Source organism: Condylura cristata, unplaced genomic scaffold (assembly GCF_000260355.1).
Source record: "Condylura cristata isolate star-nosed mole 26May11 unplaced genomic scaffold, ConCri1.0 scaffold00002, whole genome shotgun sequence".
Lineage (NCBI taxonomy): Eukaryota > Metazoa > Chordata > Mammalia > Eulipotyphla > Talpidae > Condylura > Condylura cristata.
This window is the reverse complement of record NW_004567103.1, coordinates 40974710-40992770: the sequence shown is the minus strand read 5'-3', so window position 1 is coordinate 40992770 and position 18061 is coordinate 40974710. Positions and strand designations below refer to the sequence as shown.

The window sequence follows — 18061 nt, the reverse complement described above, 5'->3', positions numbered from 1 at the left end:
GAATTCCTTTTATATATATATATATATATATATATATATAGCAGCTGGTTTCCCATTGACCAAAATGAGTCCCTCTTACCATGGCTTTCAAAGCCTTTCCCTCTCCAGCCTCATCTACTCAGCCCTAAGTCACATATATCTCATCTCAGTTCCCCAACTCCCCAAGCTTGCTCAGCTTCTCCTGGAGCACAAACCTCCTCTCCTTTACACACACACACACACACACACACACAGAGTACTTTTTAGATCTTAGCTTGGCAATTTGGAATAGGAAACTTGTATTTTATTTGCTTACACCCACACATGCACAGCTGTAGAGACATTCCATAAGTTCATATGAATTTATCTTTATGAAACTCCGTATTACCTTAGAATTTAAACTTCTGCAAGTCAAAATCTGTATTTTCAATACATTCTGTATGTCAGCACAATGTGCCTATATAATCACTATTTAACAATAGCATCAAAAAAGTTACTGTTTCTTGGGAGCAGTTTTTTAAAATATGGTAGTTGTCAGGCATCTGTTGGGAAATAACTGGGTTATAGGCACATTTTTATTACTAAATATTTCATAGCTTATTATAAAATGGACATGGATACATTGAACACATGGATACGAGTACATGAGTACACTTAATATAAAATGCACCCAATCACAAAAGTGCCCCTAACAAACACACAATAGACAGCCACTTACTGCCATGAATAAGGGAGAGGATAGGAAGTTTTCCTGTCAGTCAACAGTAAGCAATGCTGAATCCAGGTCACAGGGGAGAGATGCACAGGAATTGCCAGTAAACTCAGGGCTTGCCATCGACCTATCTGAAGTCACCTTTTTGCTTCAGCCAGCAAAACATCCAGAGTGTGACCACAGGGCCCCTCTTACCTCAGCATCGAAGCGAGGATCCTGGTAGGCATCACTGATGTTCACGGGGAGGCCTGTGGATGCCACCAGCTCAGCAACACTGTTATTGACTAGCCAGTCGGAGTGTGATGACTTCTCCATGCTTTCTTTGAAACTATCAGAACACATGGTGGGCAGGAAGAAAACAGAGAAACATAAGCTTGCTTGAAAGCAAACCCTATAAAACTCACTCGTGGCGGCATTCTGCTCATTAGGAAGGCTGAGGGACTCTGCTCCTGCTCACAGAGCAGTGATGGGGAGATGTCCACAGCTCCTGCAAAAAGATTTTCCTGCCACGTTGTGAAATAATCAAAGCCGTGGGTAAAAATGATAGTCTCTATGATGCAGGTAACAAGTCTAGATTGTATTCAGGCCCCAAAGCAGACATAAAGCAGACAGGTAATGAGCACCATCAATGACAGGATGCCAGGGAAGAAGCCCAATAACATTCCACTGACCTCCCCAGTCCATTTCCTTCCCTGAGCAGATGTTTGGGCCAGGAAAAAAGTAATCATGAATGGGGAAAGCCAGGAGATAATTTGAGAATTTATATTCACCAAAAAAAGTACAATCATAAAGATTATATGACTATTTTTATAGTCCCAGTATATTTCTTAGCAAAAACACATTTTCTATATACTAAATGTCACTAGAAAGCCTGTCTCGGGTTCTATGAACCCCTAAAATTAATAATTTCAATGATATCCATATTTGGTTTAAACAAGGAATTTTATGTAAATGATTTTGTGAACCACTCACTCTAAACACAATAGAAGAAGTGTTGTACAAATTAGTATGACTTTTCTCTCTCCCCCCTCCCTCCCATCTTTTTTCCTCCGGGCACACAGGGAACACTGCCAGTGATTACGGAAATGCAAAATCAAGTATTGTTTAAATTGGGATGATCCAGGAAAAATTTCAAGGTGACTGTTAGATATATGGCTTAGTAGGTGAAAACCAAAATTACATGAACCAATGCCAGTACCTGGGGCAATGTTTTCTATACCATATTCTGTGGAAGTCTGGCTACCAGTGAGGATAACGAGTGTCCCGCAGCAAGAAGAACAGCGCTACTGCCTTTTTTAATCTAAGCTGCACGATATATAAGAAAACACACTGCACATCATCATGGTCATCAGGCAGTAATGTGCCTGTGTGGAATTTGTGCCACACTAAGAATGCCACGGAATTGGCAGGAGAGGTCACTGGCTGCATGAATGAATCAAAATCTCAGCAGACTGACCTTTGCTCTCCTAGCTCATCTGTAGTAACTATAGTCTGTATCAAACAAATTCAACATGCATTTGTGATACTGTTCATCCCCGTTGCATGTTAAAAATTACTAGTATAGGCCCTCCCTGGTGGCGCAGCGGGTTAAAGCACAGCACAAAGAAGCTTAAGCCACTTCCGCAAGAGTTCAATTCCCGCCTGCCCCAGAGGTGACCACATGGCTGGCAGACCTCTCCTGACCCGCCCGCTGCTCCCCTCAGCAGTGTACTTCGTCGATCTGCCTGTTCTGCTCCCCACTCTGTCTATGGTGAATCCTCTTACCCTCTGCATCTCGGCCTGTACCCCAGTTCTGTATGAATAAATAAGTAAATCTTAAAAAAATTACTAGTATATAAACCCATTCTCTATGGATCTCTGGCTGAAAATGGAAGTTGGAATAAAAAGAATAAAAAGCTGAGTCTCATTTTCTAAGATAGCTTCTTAATCAAAGAAGTACAAAGATTGAGGATTTCAAAGATAAGTCTTGATTTGCTAGAACAAACAAGAAACAACAAAAGTATGTTTTCTTTTTGTTCTACATGGAAGGAGTGAAATTTTACGCTGTGCTGCAATGAAAGCAAAATAAAGGAAATGGTTGACAGTGCACACAGATAAGGACTCAGCCTGTGGAGGGATTTCTGAGTTTATCCACAGACTTTGGATTGACTACTGACCATTTCTCACAGGATTAATTGGTCTGTCAAGCCACTCTGTGTTGTCTGTCACCTCATTCCACACCACGATTTTTTTTTTTAAGTGTTCTGTGATAAAACAGTTTAGTAAGTGTTGACCTGTGTGTGGCAGGAAGAAGCAGTTGGGAAGAGTGAGGGAAGGAACTGGGAAGGAAGGAGGAGGCAGTGGGGCAGTGAACAGGCGACCAAGGATGGAACCAGCTGTCATCAATAAGTGTCAAGATCCTTTAAACTGCTTAACACTCATCCTCCATGCCGTCTCTCTCCTTGGCCCTAATCCGAAAGTTTACTTCTCTCTATTGGCCACATGAGAACCCTGGCTGAAAACATTGTGTTCTGTCTGAGAAGTATTTAAAGCTTCCAATAAAATGTACATCCTACGGGGGGAAAATTTTTCCTTTCAAGCTGATTCTTTCAAAATGAGCAAAAAGAGACTGGCAGAATGGGAAGACACTCATGAAGGAGCAAATCACAGCAACAAAACACAAAGGAACATTGGGTAATCAATTTCTTGATGGAAGCACAGGATACACACTATTGGGGGCAAGAAACGAAGAAAGAGGTGAAGGCTTAAAGGTGGAAGCTCTGACATCAAGTTCTGAGGTTGTAACTAGAGGCAATGAGTTGATTAAGAGTACTGACTTCAGCAGATTTTAGGAAGCTTAATCCTGGGATAATGATCTAGAAGAACCAAGAGAAACTCCAGGGAGAGAAAGATCTTGCTAAACTAGTGAAGGTGTTGATGTTGGCTACTCAAGAGACATCCAGAAGATTTCACAGAGGTGTTCCAGTTTGTACAGAAAGTTTACATTTTGCTCCTTTGTGTTTAGGCATTATCAGCAGAAGGGTATTGTTCTAAGTAGAGAGATTAGGAAAGAGAGCAGATATTCGACAATCTTAGAATGAGTTATTCACTTTTGAAAATCCAGGATTAGCACCCAGATCAGTGCAGGACTGAAAATCCTGATACATATTTGGGATTATTTCTAGGGTGAAAAGAAGTTGATGGAATCACTTTGGGAAAGAATATGTAGGAAAGTCTACATCTAGAAGAAGGAACGAGAAGGCAGTGCTGAGGAAAGCACACAGAGGAGAAAACAAAAAGGGGGAAAAAATTGTCATCACCCAGGTTTGGGCTAAAGGCCAGTTTGGATGCTTTACCTAAACAATCTGTTTTGTCCTCATATAAGTTCTGTAAAATGGGTATGATTTTCTACATTTTATAATAATAATAAATGCTGAGGCTCAGAAATACTAAGTAACTTTCCCAGTGGAGACAGGATTTTAAGTCAAGTGTGATTCCAAATCCCCAGACTATTCTGTATACTGTGTTTCCTCTTAGGGAACATGGCTACTATAGAAACTGAGCAACACTAGCAGGTTCTTGGCTGGAAAAAAAAAAAAAAGGAGGCAAAGAGCCAACATAACAGAAAGCTTCAGAAAGATGCTACAGGTAATCAGCATGTCAGGAAAGACTGCCATCGAAAGAAAAATGAGGGAAAAAATTCAATGGATTTGATAATTCAGAGTATTAGGTCTTTGTTAACAAAATCCCAGAGGATGTGATGATGGAAACACTGTGCAGGAGCTTCCTGAAGATGCTTTCTAAATCAAAAGCCTATGTAGAGTCTGGCTTAGTTCAGGCTGCCTATGTAATGAGATCAATTTGAAATTGTTGAACTGTGTGGGAGGACCAGTGGTACAAAACATGTGTGTGGGACCTGTTGAGCAGTATCTAAAGAGTATAAGCTATGGTTTCTGCCTGCAGGCAGCTTACCACCAAGTCGCCAATTTGGAGAGAAGAGAAAGTCACATGGCATGGATCCCATTACCCAGCAAACAAATATTTGGCATTAATTAGTATGCTCCCCATGGTCTTCCACCCTTTGTTCATTATTTGCAAGCTATCTCCAACTCCTTCAGCTACTCCTTTTGCGGTATGCCTTCCTTATTCTTACCAGCATATCCCCAGAATTGTCCTTGATGTTCAATACCTTCTTGAGTATGAAAAGCATTCCAGAACAGGCTTCTTTATGGAATATGAGCAGGATGGAGATGGATAACCACATCTCATTCATTCCAGATTCTATTCCCACCAAGTAAGGTTAAGATTCTAGCTCCCAGTATTTTTTTTTTAATAATATGTTTTTTTTTACATCATTTAGTGCCTTTTTCCATCTCAGTTGTAATTCCTATGGGCATCCCACCACCAAATCACACATATGCCATCACTATAGTCTAGTGTACTTTCCCCACTCCCCCCCATAAAATGTTTCTGGTATATACAGTTGTTCCTTATTATTATTACTAATACAGTTTCTAAAAGTAGATTTGCAAGCATATGCTAATCTCCAAAGTTGAGTTAGCCAACTTTCCAGAGACCCCAAATATCTGATCAGAGATTTCAAAAGCCAAAAAATCCAATACTAAGATTTTCAGTTTGGGCCAAAACCAAGTAAGTTCACTAAAGTTTGAAAACACATCAACAATTTGATTACTCCATAGCTTGCAGGTACAAATTCAGTGCATAACTGCAAGACCCTCTGGTCTTGTCCTACTCCAAGTCGCAAGGAGACTGACTCATTTGAGGGTCATTGTCAAGTCCACAATTCAGAAGTCACTAGAGCGGCTCTAGATACTAACTCCTAGGTTGCCAAAGCTTCATGGAGCAAGAGAACAATACTTTCCAGCAAGTTGTGTATAGTATTTTGGTCCCCAGGTCCTAAGGTCATATTGTTTGTGTCCATGTTGTCCCAAGTTTTCTCATTAAAAGCCCCTTTAGCTCCCCACACCACTCCATACACAAAGGGGATGGACTAGATGGATGATACATAGTTGGATGGGTTCCCCTATAGCAACATCTTTCAGCAGAAGCAGAGACTCTTATTGGTCATCTCATGCAAGAAGAGGCCTGGTGTGAGTGTGGCGCTATGTGTGTGTGTGTGTGTGTATACATATGTATGTATATATTGGTAAGACTGCACACCCTACCCTCCCTGGTGGTGCAACGAGTTAGGGCACAGCACTCTGCAAGCTAGCTGCAGCTGTTTCAGTGCTAGTTCAATCCCCACATGGCCCAGCAGACTTCTCCTGACCTGCCCGCTGCTCCTCTCAGCAGTGTATTTGGTCGATCTTCCTGTTCTGCTCCCCACTCTGTCTCTGGTGAAGCCTTTCACTGCCCCGTACCTCTGGCTTGTACCCCAGTTCTGTATGAATAAATAAATAAATTAAAAAAAAAAAAAGACTGCACATCTGAAACCACTCAAATAATTCTGATGTGTGTGTTTTTTAAATGTTTGTCCATAGTTAATACTTTTTACATTAAAGTCACACCTACAGTGGGAATGTTAAAAAAAATTCTGACTTCAAGAACAGCAACAAAATAGCAAACAAAAAATTCCCTGAAATAAAAGTTTGTGGCAAGTAAATTAATGTAATTGACACCTCAACTTTGTTGATATGTCTTGAAAAGGTATTAACATTTTAGCTTAGTTTAACTCTTTTAAAAGTAGGCCTCCCTAAGACCAAGATTTATTTACAATAACAAGCAAATTGTAAAGAAAATTTGTTGACCTCTAATTTTACCAAGAAACGGATAGATGGGCAGATAGGTATTTAAGTGAATTTCCTAGGAAGGGCTGCAGTTTAGATTCTTTTCTCCCAGTGGTGTCTTGCTTCCAAATGTGAGACTTACGCTGTCTTCAATGACAGTTTCATGATCTCAAATATTGAGTGTGGAGGGATAAAAGAGAATTGCCCTATAACAGGAAACACATCACTTCTGGAATGTGGCTGCCTCTGCAGAGAGGGCCAGAGAGGCTGCTACAAATCCCAAGACAAGGTGCAGCTCACAGGCAAGCGATCAATGCAAGTAAAACAAAACAAGACAAAAAAAATACCTCGGGGCCAATGATTTCACCATTTTTCACTGTCTGAAAAAAACTTAGCTAAAGTTTCAAACACATCAAACTATACAAAATAAAATAACGTATTTTAGATTACTTCTTTAAAATGTCTCTAAGAGATAAAAGGTCTAAATAAAATAGTATAAACAATCAGACTGTGTTTGTGTTGACATTTCTGTTCTCAACACTGCCGCTCACCCTAGTCTTCACAGGAGATGCCCAGACTTCACTCTTTCAGGAAGGACCACTGCTTGGAACTCTACTAAGTGCTGAGCAGTAAAGTGATAGGTCTCACATGAAATGATCAATAGGGCCTTTTACTTTTACTCAAAGGAGTTGTTGGCACGAGGGAACCCAGATGCTACCTATACAAAGAAAAGAATGGGCAGAAGCTGAAGGGAACACATGTTCAAGGAGCCCACAACAAACATGGATTGACATAGGCTGCACAACCAATGCTATCTCTTGACATGGTCTGGGTATTGGGGAGACTCCCAAAGATGATGAGGGGCTTTCTAAACCTCCAAAGAAGATAAAACCATGGGAGTCTCCACAGCAATGACAGCTGAAACTTCCTCATTTGTTCTTGGCTAATAATAGTCTAAAATTGGTCATATGATTGGCCTGTCTAAATTAACTTGGTTAAAGTATTAATTGGCATAATTAATGACATAACAAAAATTAACATTGCAACATTAATTGACATAACAAAAATTAACATTGCAAGAGGCTAACAGGAAAAACAGGTTGTGGCTCTGAGACAATGGGAAACAAAATTGTGTTAAGCTAACTGTGCAGGTGACTGGAATCTCACCCGGGAGGTGTGCTTGTGGCATAAGTAAATTTTCTGGTGTGCTCTAAAGGTCAGCACTTCACAGATGACATGGAGGTTAGATACCCTTAGCCTAGAACAGACTAAGATAGACAATGATTATAGGAGTTAGATAAGAATGATAAGTTGCAATAGTAAAACTTCTAGGAAAACAACATATTAGTAATATTCTTAAGAATACATGATTTGGGGGCCCTCCCTGGTGGTGCAGCGGGTTAAAGCACTGCACTAAGAAGCTTAAGCCACTTCCACATGAGTTCAATCCCCGCCTGCCCCAGAGGTGACCATATGGCGTGGCAGACCTCTCCTGCCCCGCCCGCTGCTCCCCTCTGCAGTGTACTTTGTTGCTCTGCCTGTTCTGCTCCCTGCTCTGTCTCTGGTGAATCCTCTCACCCTTCACATCTCTAGCCTGTACCCCAGTTCTGTATGAATAAATAAATAAATCTTAAAAAAAAAAAAAAGAATACATGATTTGGGCCCTCCCGGTGGCGCAGGGGGTTAAAGCACAGCACTCAGAAGCTAAAGCCACTTTCTCATGAGTTCGATTCCTGCCTGCCCCAGAGGTGACCACATGGCATGGCAGACCTCTCCTGGCCCGCCTGCTGCTCCCCTCAGCGGTGTACTTCATCGATCTGCCTGTTCTGCTCCCCACTCTGTCTCTGGTGAAGCCTCTCGCTGCCCCTGAGCCTCTGGCCTGTACCCCAGTTCTGTATGCACAAATAAATAAATCTTTAAAAAAAAGAATACATGATTTTTAGAACAATAGGATATAGGGATAAAAATCTATGTTAGGAAGTTAGGTAGTTAAACATTACCAAATGTCACAGGTAATTGATTATGCTGGGAAATGCGGTACATTTAGAAGCCTTGATTGTTTCTTATTGAAAGGAAAAAGGACGGACACCATGAGTCTGTTCACCAGGAAAAAGGTCCCTTTTCTTATTTTCAGCATCAAGCTTATATACTGTAACAAAGGGGGCTACCATGGCCTGTGCCCATTGGCCAGGCCCCGGCTAGGCGGGTGGGAAGTATCAAAAATTATTTACAAAAAGAACCTATAAGGTGGGGTTTTTTGGGTCTGTGCCCATGTACGGGGATGGAGACAGCCAGACCCTAGTCAAGGTGGCGGGTGCCTCCTTATCAGCCTGAGGCCCAGAATTGCTAACTAAACTAAACTGCTAAGCCAAACTGCTTTCCATCACTTATGTTTTTCTTAAAATGACCAAATGACCAGTATGAGGCCACGGGGGTCTCCAAGTGGTTATGAAAAATGTGTAATAACTATTTTTACTTAGTTTCAATGCTTTTGTTGATGTAAACTCACTGCCTGCTTTAACATATAAACAAAGACCCTCTGAGGTGTTCAGTAGGAGATATTTGCACCAACTGGAGCATCAGTGTCTGTCTCATTGCTCATTTCCTCGAAACCACCTCATCATTCGGGAAAAAGACCCCCAACTGGCCACCTGTCAGAGCTGGACTTTGACATCTGGCACGGTCTCAGACAATGGATTGTGATAAAGACCCTAGTGAAAGGATGTAGGAGATATAGGAGTAGAAAAAAAGAAGTGTCTGTTCTAGTGGTATGAGAATGGCCTTTGGAGAACCACTTCACAGAGGAGGTTGGTCTAAGCTAGTCTTTGTTGGATTTCATGAGTGTATCTGGACAGAAAGACGGTAAAAAGCAATTCTGACAAAACCACTATAAATAATTTTATAAGTATGAGGCTGTCTGTAATTCTGTGGAACAATAGAGCTAAAACTTGGGCTTTGTGGTGGGAAGTGATGACTAAGGCTACCATGGAAGAGGCCCACCAATCCATGGTGCAATTATGTGCAGATACTTTGGATCTACAGCCACATGTAGACTGATTGTTTCTGCATCCATATCAGCAGCTCTCATGTCCTGAGTTCCCTCATATATATACTAGTGCTTTCTGGACTCTTCCTCTTAATTATCTCCAGGTACTTAAAATTTAAAATTTTAAGGACTGAACTAATACACTCTCTTAGATACTAAAATATATTAATGACCAAAACTGACCATTACTTCCACCACATAGCTAAGTTTTACCTCTACTGTTTCACAGAATTACAGACAGCATCATACTTGTAAAACTATTTATACCGTGGTTTTGTCAGAATTGCTTTTTACCTTCTTTCTGTCCAGCTACACTCTTGTGGATCCTACAAAGCCCAGCTTAGACCAACTTCCTCTGTGAAGTGGTTCTCCAAAGGCCACTGGGTAAGGTGGAAACAAATGTTTCAATATAAACAGAATCTATGTTGTCATTGTCAAGGGATGGTTACCCATTGTTCTTCTGAAAGTTTGAGTAACGGTGTTTGGGGGTAGGATCAGGCAGCAAAGTGTCAGGAAATCAGAGAACTCTTTGCAACAGACATTTCCTTTTGATGTTTTGCAAATGGATTTTTTTTCAACTAGCCTAAGTTATTTCTGATACTGTCTGCTATTTTGCTTTGTTGACTAGGGATGATCTGAACTTTGGTTCTCAAAGAAAACCCCCATTTCTTACTCTTTATTCTCAGGTAAGCCTGTTTATCTCTGTGCCCTTCCTGAAGCCTGGAGCTGTGCAACATTATTTGAAGTTGCCTTTTCATTAGGAGATTAAGGAACCAAAGCAATACCAGTAGACCTCAAAGGTAGAGCCCCAGCAGGAGTGTCTTGAACACCTAGCTAGAACTGAAACTTTAATAAAGTCCTACTGGCTTCAGTAAATCTTTAAAGGTAATCAAACAAGTCATGAGTCATAAAAAGTAATAAGAGAAAGCAACTGGCAAGTGGGCCAGCCTCTCAGTTCTCACACTGTGGTGGGACAGGAAGAGGCTGTAGGTTGCAGAAGTCCCTGAAGTTTATCATGACCTGTTCATGAACTTGCCTTTAAGATCTTACCTCAAGACACTCATGCCAAATTGTACAATTAACTTGATGAGATTTACCACCTAAGAAGCTGGGGTCATTTTGGAGCAGCATTTATAACTTTTGGAGGATGTCAGATGGCAGTGTGGAGAGTGTTTGGTGTCCTCTATTTAACATCGTAACAAAGCAAACTGCTCAGTTTCATAGTCAAGCAAATCTGGGCGATTCTGCTTTGTTTTTGTATCTTGGTCTAACACTTCTCAGCTGTGAGCCTGTAAGTAAAAATTTAAGTAATCTGATTCTTTCTAAATCCTTACCACTCCTACATCAAGCGTGCCCAGTTGTGGATGGCCAACAGGACATCCTGGCAAGGGCAGGGAGGGATAGAAGGGAAGGGAACTACAGAGATTTCACTCCCCTGTTTTTCCCCTGTTTCCATTATGGCAATAAGGTAAATAAAACCCACCTCACAGGGCTGTTATAATGTCGAAGAATGCAACACATGGAGCGCAGAAAGTGATCAACAGACAATGTTGAAAGTTCTCAACAATGCTGTTTCTTTTATTAAAAAAGCATTAAGGGGAGACATACTGTGTTTAACTGCTTAAATTCTGAGGCAAGAGAGATGTGGCTGCTTTTGACTGTGGATCACTGTGAGATTTGAAGGGGCGCTAAAGGGAAAATTGTGTTGATAACAGGGCACACGGTTAGAATTCTGTTCTGCTATGTGATCCAAGTAACCCCACAGCATCTCTCTTCTGGCTGGTGCGGCCATCTCCATCTGTCTGCTCTGGGTTAAGGGTGTACCTTCCCAAGACCTTCTAGGGATCAACACAACCAGGAAGATGAAGTGGACTCAATGTGTTCAATAGTAACTGAAGAATGTTAAGTGAGATAGCTACAAAAGGAAGAGTCAAACATGGAACCAATCACTGAGGTTTTGGAGTTGTGCTAATTCTCTTTATGCTAATGCACCAATCAGGACAGCTGGCCTTGATAGGCCATGCTATTATGCTTTTTCTCAGTACTTACTCCAGTGCTTTGTTCAGGGGACATGTTTCTGGCTCTCATTCTGCTCTATGACAGTTTTACTAGAGTGACATGTCCACTGGTCTGAAATAAACAGGTGAAACAAGAGGGCTTGTCTTTCATCTGAGTCTATGTTCAAAGGCAGGAAAAAGACAGAAATTATATATACTTAAGAGGTGAAAGTTAGATATTTGACAAACATGTCGACATTTCTTAAGATTTCGGAAGATACACAACTTCATTATAAATATTTTCTCTACTTCATTGATGTTTAGTTCTTATGATTAGCGTCATGTGAATGGGACATGGACACATGCCCCACCCGTGTCATGGAGGTTATTTATGAAATCCCTGTGTGTGCACTGGGGTGGGAGACATACAAGACAAACCCAGAACTATCAAGGTGATGTGGTTCCCTGAAAGGTGTGCTTAGGACAAGCATAAAGTATTCCAGCAGAAACATACCAACCTCACAAAGCTCTTATATTTTTAGGGAAAGAAGGTAGGAATCCATAACAATGGAGATTCCTGATTTCAAAAAAGTGGCCTTGATACCAAGCAGGAGCTGGAGAGCAAAGTCCCTATTTCCATTCCTCCACTGAGTTAACTCAGACCTGCTGAGCTTACTAAACAACCGAAAGGGGTCAATATGAGCACCCAAGACCCCTGAATCTTGCTCTTCAATTTGCAACATTAAATATTGATATACAAGGTTCATCAGCCTAGAATCTCCTAGATAGTAGATGGCCAAGGAGAATGCCCCAAGGTTCTTGTTTAAGGGAAGTTGCATAGCAACACAAATCTTGCATTGACTAGTGGTAGTGATGCTGTTGCTTTACAGATTGTCATTTCAGATTATGCTGAGTGAAAGAAGACATGAGAAAGATAAATACTGATGATATCACTTATATGTGGACTACAGAGAAACAAAAGTCAGATAAAACCAAACCAATAACGAACCCTAGAAATCTGAACTACTGAATTGAGTCTACCAGAATGAGGAGGGGAAGAGAGCAAAGCGGGGAGACCACACAATGAACCCTGGGGGGGATTTCTGGTGCCCTGGTTGGGGGTATGGTGTGGAAACAACATCTGGAGGGTGTGATCATGTGCCTCTAATCACATACACTATTGCAAACTAATCTTACCTCAATTTTTAAAAATTACATGTTTTCATTCCCTTGAACAGTTATATTTATACAAAACACCCATCGCATGTTTTTTAATGAGACTCGCCAGTGTGCAAGTTTTTCTAACACTTCCGATTGTTCTAGGTAATAGAGACATTTTTTAAAAAGATATAAAGAAAAGAAGAAAACTTCCAAATTGACAGGTTAAGGGGCACTGAAAGGTTGTTCCTTTCCAAAAGCAATGAGAATACTAGCAAAAAAAAAAAAGTCAGAAATCAGCTTTTTGGAACTCTGGAAATAAAGGAAATAGTTATAAAACTCTAAGGAGTGCTTATTCAAGAAAAACAGTTGAATCTCTATTAGGAAATCAAATTTTGTAGTGTTTTAACCTTCTTTATTTCCATCTCTCTGCCCTTAGCTTCAGGGTAGTGGTGAAAACCAACATCCTTATAATCATGCTAGTTGTAAAATTCATCAGCCTTGAAGCCACTTGTGGAGAAAGAATGGATTTGTAGCTCCAAAACTCTGTTCCCCAGAGAGTTGTCACTGTTTGACCTGTTTGGCAGCTCCATGGAAACCTCTACTCAAAAACCTTGTCTTGGATCTGACTTGAAGATTTCTCCCTAAAACCAGCCTTTTTACCTTCAGGGCAATGGTTGAAAAAAAAAAACAAAAAACAGCAATTAGTTAACATCCAAATTGCCTTAGGTGTCAATAACAGTTGCAGCTGAGAATAAGTTGAGGCACACACACAAAACCAAAAAAGCTAAATGGAGTGAGGGAAGGAGAATGACCTAGAGGTCCTGACATATTCCTGGAGATCTTGAAGGACATGTGCACTTGTAGAATTATCTATATGATGAGGAAAGACTAGAGAAGGCCCTAGCTCCTTTTGGCTGACCTTGAAGCTCCATGCAAGCAGAAAGTGAACGCTAAATAAGTTCCCTGTCCGGCAATTGAAAGTGTCTTCCACATACACACAGACCCTCTTAGCAAAGACTAGAGGGCTTAATGGTTCAAGGCTTTTAAGGAAAAATCTGTGCAGTCATTAGCTGACAAATATGCAAATCAAACAGAGAATTCAGCATAGTTGAGGAAAGTCATTAAGCAACAACAATAACAGCAATAAACAGAAAAAAATGAGACTCACCAGTGTGCAAGTTTGTCTAACACTCCCGATTGCTCTAAGTAATAGAGACATTTTAAAAAAAGATACAACAAAATGTAGGTGGGAGGAGTGAGGTATGGACCTGATTTCCAGAGTTCCCATATACTGTTACTTCAAATCTGTTTTCAACAAGAAATAGGACACACAAAGAAACAGGAAAGTGTGACCCATATAAAGGAAGAAAAGCAGTCAAGAGAAACTTTCTCTAATTACTAGACAAAGACTTTAGCTGAGTTACTATACGTATGTTCAAAGTGCTGATGGGAAACGTACCTAAAGAACTACGGGAAAATATGAGAACAATGTTCCACTAAACATAGAATGCCAAGAAAGAAATGGAAATTATAAAAGAAAGTCTCGAATTGAAAAATACAATAACTAAAATAAAAATTCATAAAACACAATACTCCTAAAAAATGATCAGAGGAGACATCACAGGGAACTTCACATTTTCAGATGAATGAAGACAAAACACAGCATGCCAAAACATACTGAGTGTTTTTGAAGCAGTGTTTAGGAGGAGCTTCACAGCTATCAATGCCTACATTAAAACAATGTCAAATTAATGGGGCCCTCCCTGGTGGCACAGTGGGTTAAAGCACAACACTGCTAGTGAGCCAGCTGCTCAGTGCGACTTCGCTCTTTGCCCCGGAGGTGACCCACATGGCGTGGAAGACTTCTCAAGACCTGCCTGCTGCTCCCCTCAGCAGTGTACTTTGTCAAACTGCCTGTTCTGCTCCCCACTCTATCTCTGGTGAATGCTCTCACCACCCCTGCGCCTCTGGCCTGCACCCCAGTCTGTATGCATAAATAAATAAATCTTTAAAAAATATGGAGGGATGTTGTGTTATAATAAAAATATCTTTAAAAAAAGTCAAATTAATAACCTTATCTTCCAACTTAAGGCACTACAAAACAAAGAGCAAATTAAACCAAAAGCAAGCAGAAAGAATAATAAATATTAGAGGAGTAATAAACCAATTAAGGAAGAGAAAACCAAAAAACTTGTACATTTGAAAAGTCAACAAAATTGGTAAATATTTACCTAGGCTTACCAAGAAAAATAAGGGAAGATTAAAATCATTACAGTGAGGAATAAAAGAGGGAGCATTCTTACTAATTTTATAGAAATAAGATGTGAAGGGGAACACTGAATAATTACAATATATGGCAACAAATGAGATAACTTAGATGAAATGGCACTTTTTCTAGAAAACACAAACTGTTGAATCAGATTCAGGAAGAGTTCAGAATAGCTAAGTAGACTTAAAACTTTAAAATTTTTCCACAAGAAAAGCTCAGGACTATATGGCTATACTGCTGAATTCTAGTAAATGTTAAGGAAGAATCTTTCCTTACACTCCAAAATAGGAGGGAACACTTGTGAATTCGTTATGCTGTGAAGTTCTCATTTAACATCGTTAATAAGTTCTTGAAAACTTATTATAAGAACAATGATGCATAATAAAATCAGGTCACTTTGCTCAACATTGATTGGGAATTTTTTTCCATCAGCATTATATGAAATGAAGAATGAAATGACATTATTTGAGAACTTTCTGTACTACCTTGCTAACAAAATCAGATAAAAATATCCTAAGTATAGGCCAATCTCCCTTATGACTACAAATCCAAAATATTCTAAACAAAATGCCAATAAACTGAATCTAGCAATATATAAAAAAAAAGAATTTATGCCATGACTGAGTGAATTTGACCCATGAATGCAAGATTGGTTTTACATATAAAAATCAATGAATGTATTATTTTAATAGAATACAGGATAAAAAATCATGTGATCATAGAACAGACACAGAAAAGGTATTTGGCAAAATTCAATACCTGAAGAAAAAAAAAACTCTCAATAAATTAGGAAAAGGAAAAACATTTATTCTAACCAATAAAGAACATTTATGAAAAATCCACATTTAACATATTAAATGGTAAAGGACTATACACTTTCCCCTAAGGTCAGGAATGAGATAAAGATATCCACTCTCACCACTCTATTTAATATTGTCCTGAAGGGCATTTATGCAAAGGGGGCAGAGGGAGGGAAGCAGCCAGGTTAGAAAGATAAAACACTATTTATCAATGGCATGATTATGTATACAGAAAACCCTAGTAAACACACACAAACACAACTATTAGAGATAATAAAAGAGTTCAAAAGGTTGTAGGCTATAATAATAACTAAATTCATACACTGAACTTTCCAAGAATGGAATGAAAACACTTTAATTTTAGAATAGCATCAAAAAGAATAAGATATTAAAAAATTGACTACACACTACAAAATTATTAAAGATGATGTAAAGAAGTGGAAGATATTCTGTGTGCAGAGATACAGATTGCTGCTATCTCACTCTCCAAATTCACTGACAGGTACAATGCAATCCCTACAAAGACCACAGCTCCATTTTTTCAGAAAGTAAAAAACTGATCCTAAAATTAGTGTAGTATTGTAAGAGATTCTAAATAGATAAATTCTTCAGAAAGAACAAAGTTGGAATAAATTCTTGCCTTATGGTTTCTACCTTTAATTTTTCTTCTCTCCTTCTATATAAATAGAGAACATATAAAAAATACAGTGTAAAGATTAAGGATTTTTTTTTTTTTGCTAAAAATATTGTTTCTCACTGAAATAAATTTTGTCTCCTAATTCCCGTTATCAGAAGGCTGAAGTGGTTACAGAGCTTGGGTGTTTAAATAATATTTCCTATTAAATAGCTATGTGAAAAAGTTCCTTTTACTCAGTTATTACCTTCTAGAAATTACAGACATTTTGTATTATTTTTACACCTTAAGTAGAAGAGTTGAGAAAGTATAATTTTCAAGGCATTCATAACATATACGTAGGAGATACATTAGCAGAATCTGGACAAATATATTTTAAATTGAACAAAAATTTCTAACCAATAAGAATATCATAAATGTTTTTTTTTTTTTTTTAAAGATTTATTTTATTTGTACATACAGAGCTGGGGTACAGGCCAGAGGCTCAGGGGTGGTGAGAGGCTTCACCAGAGACAGAGTGGGGAGCAGAACAGGCAGATCGACGAAGTACACTGCTGAGGGGAGCAGCGGGCGGGTCAGGAGAGGTCTGCCGCACCATGTGGTCACCTCCGGGGCAGGCGGGGATCGAACTCATGCGAAAGTGGCTTTAGCTTCTCAGTGCTGTGTTTTAACCCGCTGCGCCACAAGGGAGGGCCATAAATTTTTTTTTTCCATTTCCAATTACATGTGATCATTCAAACTACCTGTTCCCATTGAGGAGAGAATAAAGGTTTAATAAAGGAAGAATAAGAGACTGAAGAGAGCTTATTCTGCCGGTTGACCAAATATTCTTAATTTAAGCTTCTTAGGAAAAGTCCTAAGTCAGATTTGAGGAAATGAAGAGTCAAATGGATCACACAAGCTGCTAGTTTTCTTTTAAATAAGTATTGAAAATACCAGAGGACTGATGTTACTTCAATTAAAAAAAAAATAGTCTAAATAGATTTTAAAGAATGTATGCTCCCAAAGGATGCTTTAGTAATTAGTTCTATTTATCCTACAAGTCATCAGGAAAATTGTTCTATTTCAATAATGTCACAACTTTATGGTTTGTTAAAATACATATTTTAAAAGATTTATTTATATAAAACTGGGGTACAGGCCAGAGGTGCAGGGACAGTGAGAAGATTCACCAGAGACAGAGTGGGGAGCAGAACAGGCTGACTGACGAAGTACACTGCTGAGGGGAGCAGTGGGCGGGTCAGGAGAGGTCTGCCACACCATGTGAGTCACCTCGGGGATGGGGGGGGATTGAACTCATGCTGAAGTGCTTTAGCTTCTTAGTGCTGTGCTTTAACCCCCTGTGCCACCAGGGAGGCCCTAAAATACATTATTTATTTATGCATACAGAACTAGGGTACAAGCCATAGGTGGGAGAGGGTGAGAGGATTCACCAGAGTGGGGAGCAGAGCAGGCAGATTGACTGAAATACACTATTGAGGGGAGCAGAAGGCAAGATAGGAAAAATCTGCTGCATTATGTGGGTCACCTCCCTGGCCGGGGATCAAACTTGTGCTTAGCCATCTGTGCTAGCTTTGTAGTTCTATGCTTTATCCCATTGCGCCACGAGGGAGGGCCCTCATTAAAATACATTTTAGGGCCCTCCCTGGTGGCGCAGCGGGTTAAAGCACTGCACTAAGAAGCTTAAGCCACTTCCGCATGAGTTCGATACCCGCCTGCCCAGGAGGAGATCCACAT

At 39.8% G+C, this 18061-nt stretch overlaps 1 protein-coding gene across 2 annotated transcripts in view; it reads right to left on the bottom strand.

Moving 5' to 3' along the window:
- PDE11A (phosphodiesterase 11A) overlaps positions 1–18061 on the bottom strand; it is a 304831-nt gene that overhangs the window by 171209 nt on the left and 115561 nt on the right. For both annotated transcript variants that reach the window (XM_004674489.2, XM_004674490.2), the window contains exon 6: positions 887–1019. In XM_004674489.2, the coding sequence (XP_004674546.1) occupies positions 887–1019 (133 nt within the window). The remainder of the gene's footprint in view (positions 1–886; positions 1020–18061) is intronic.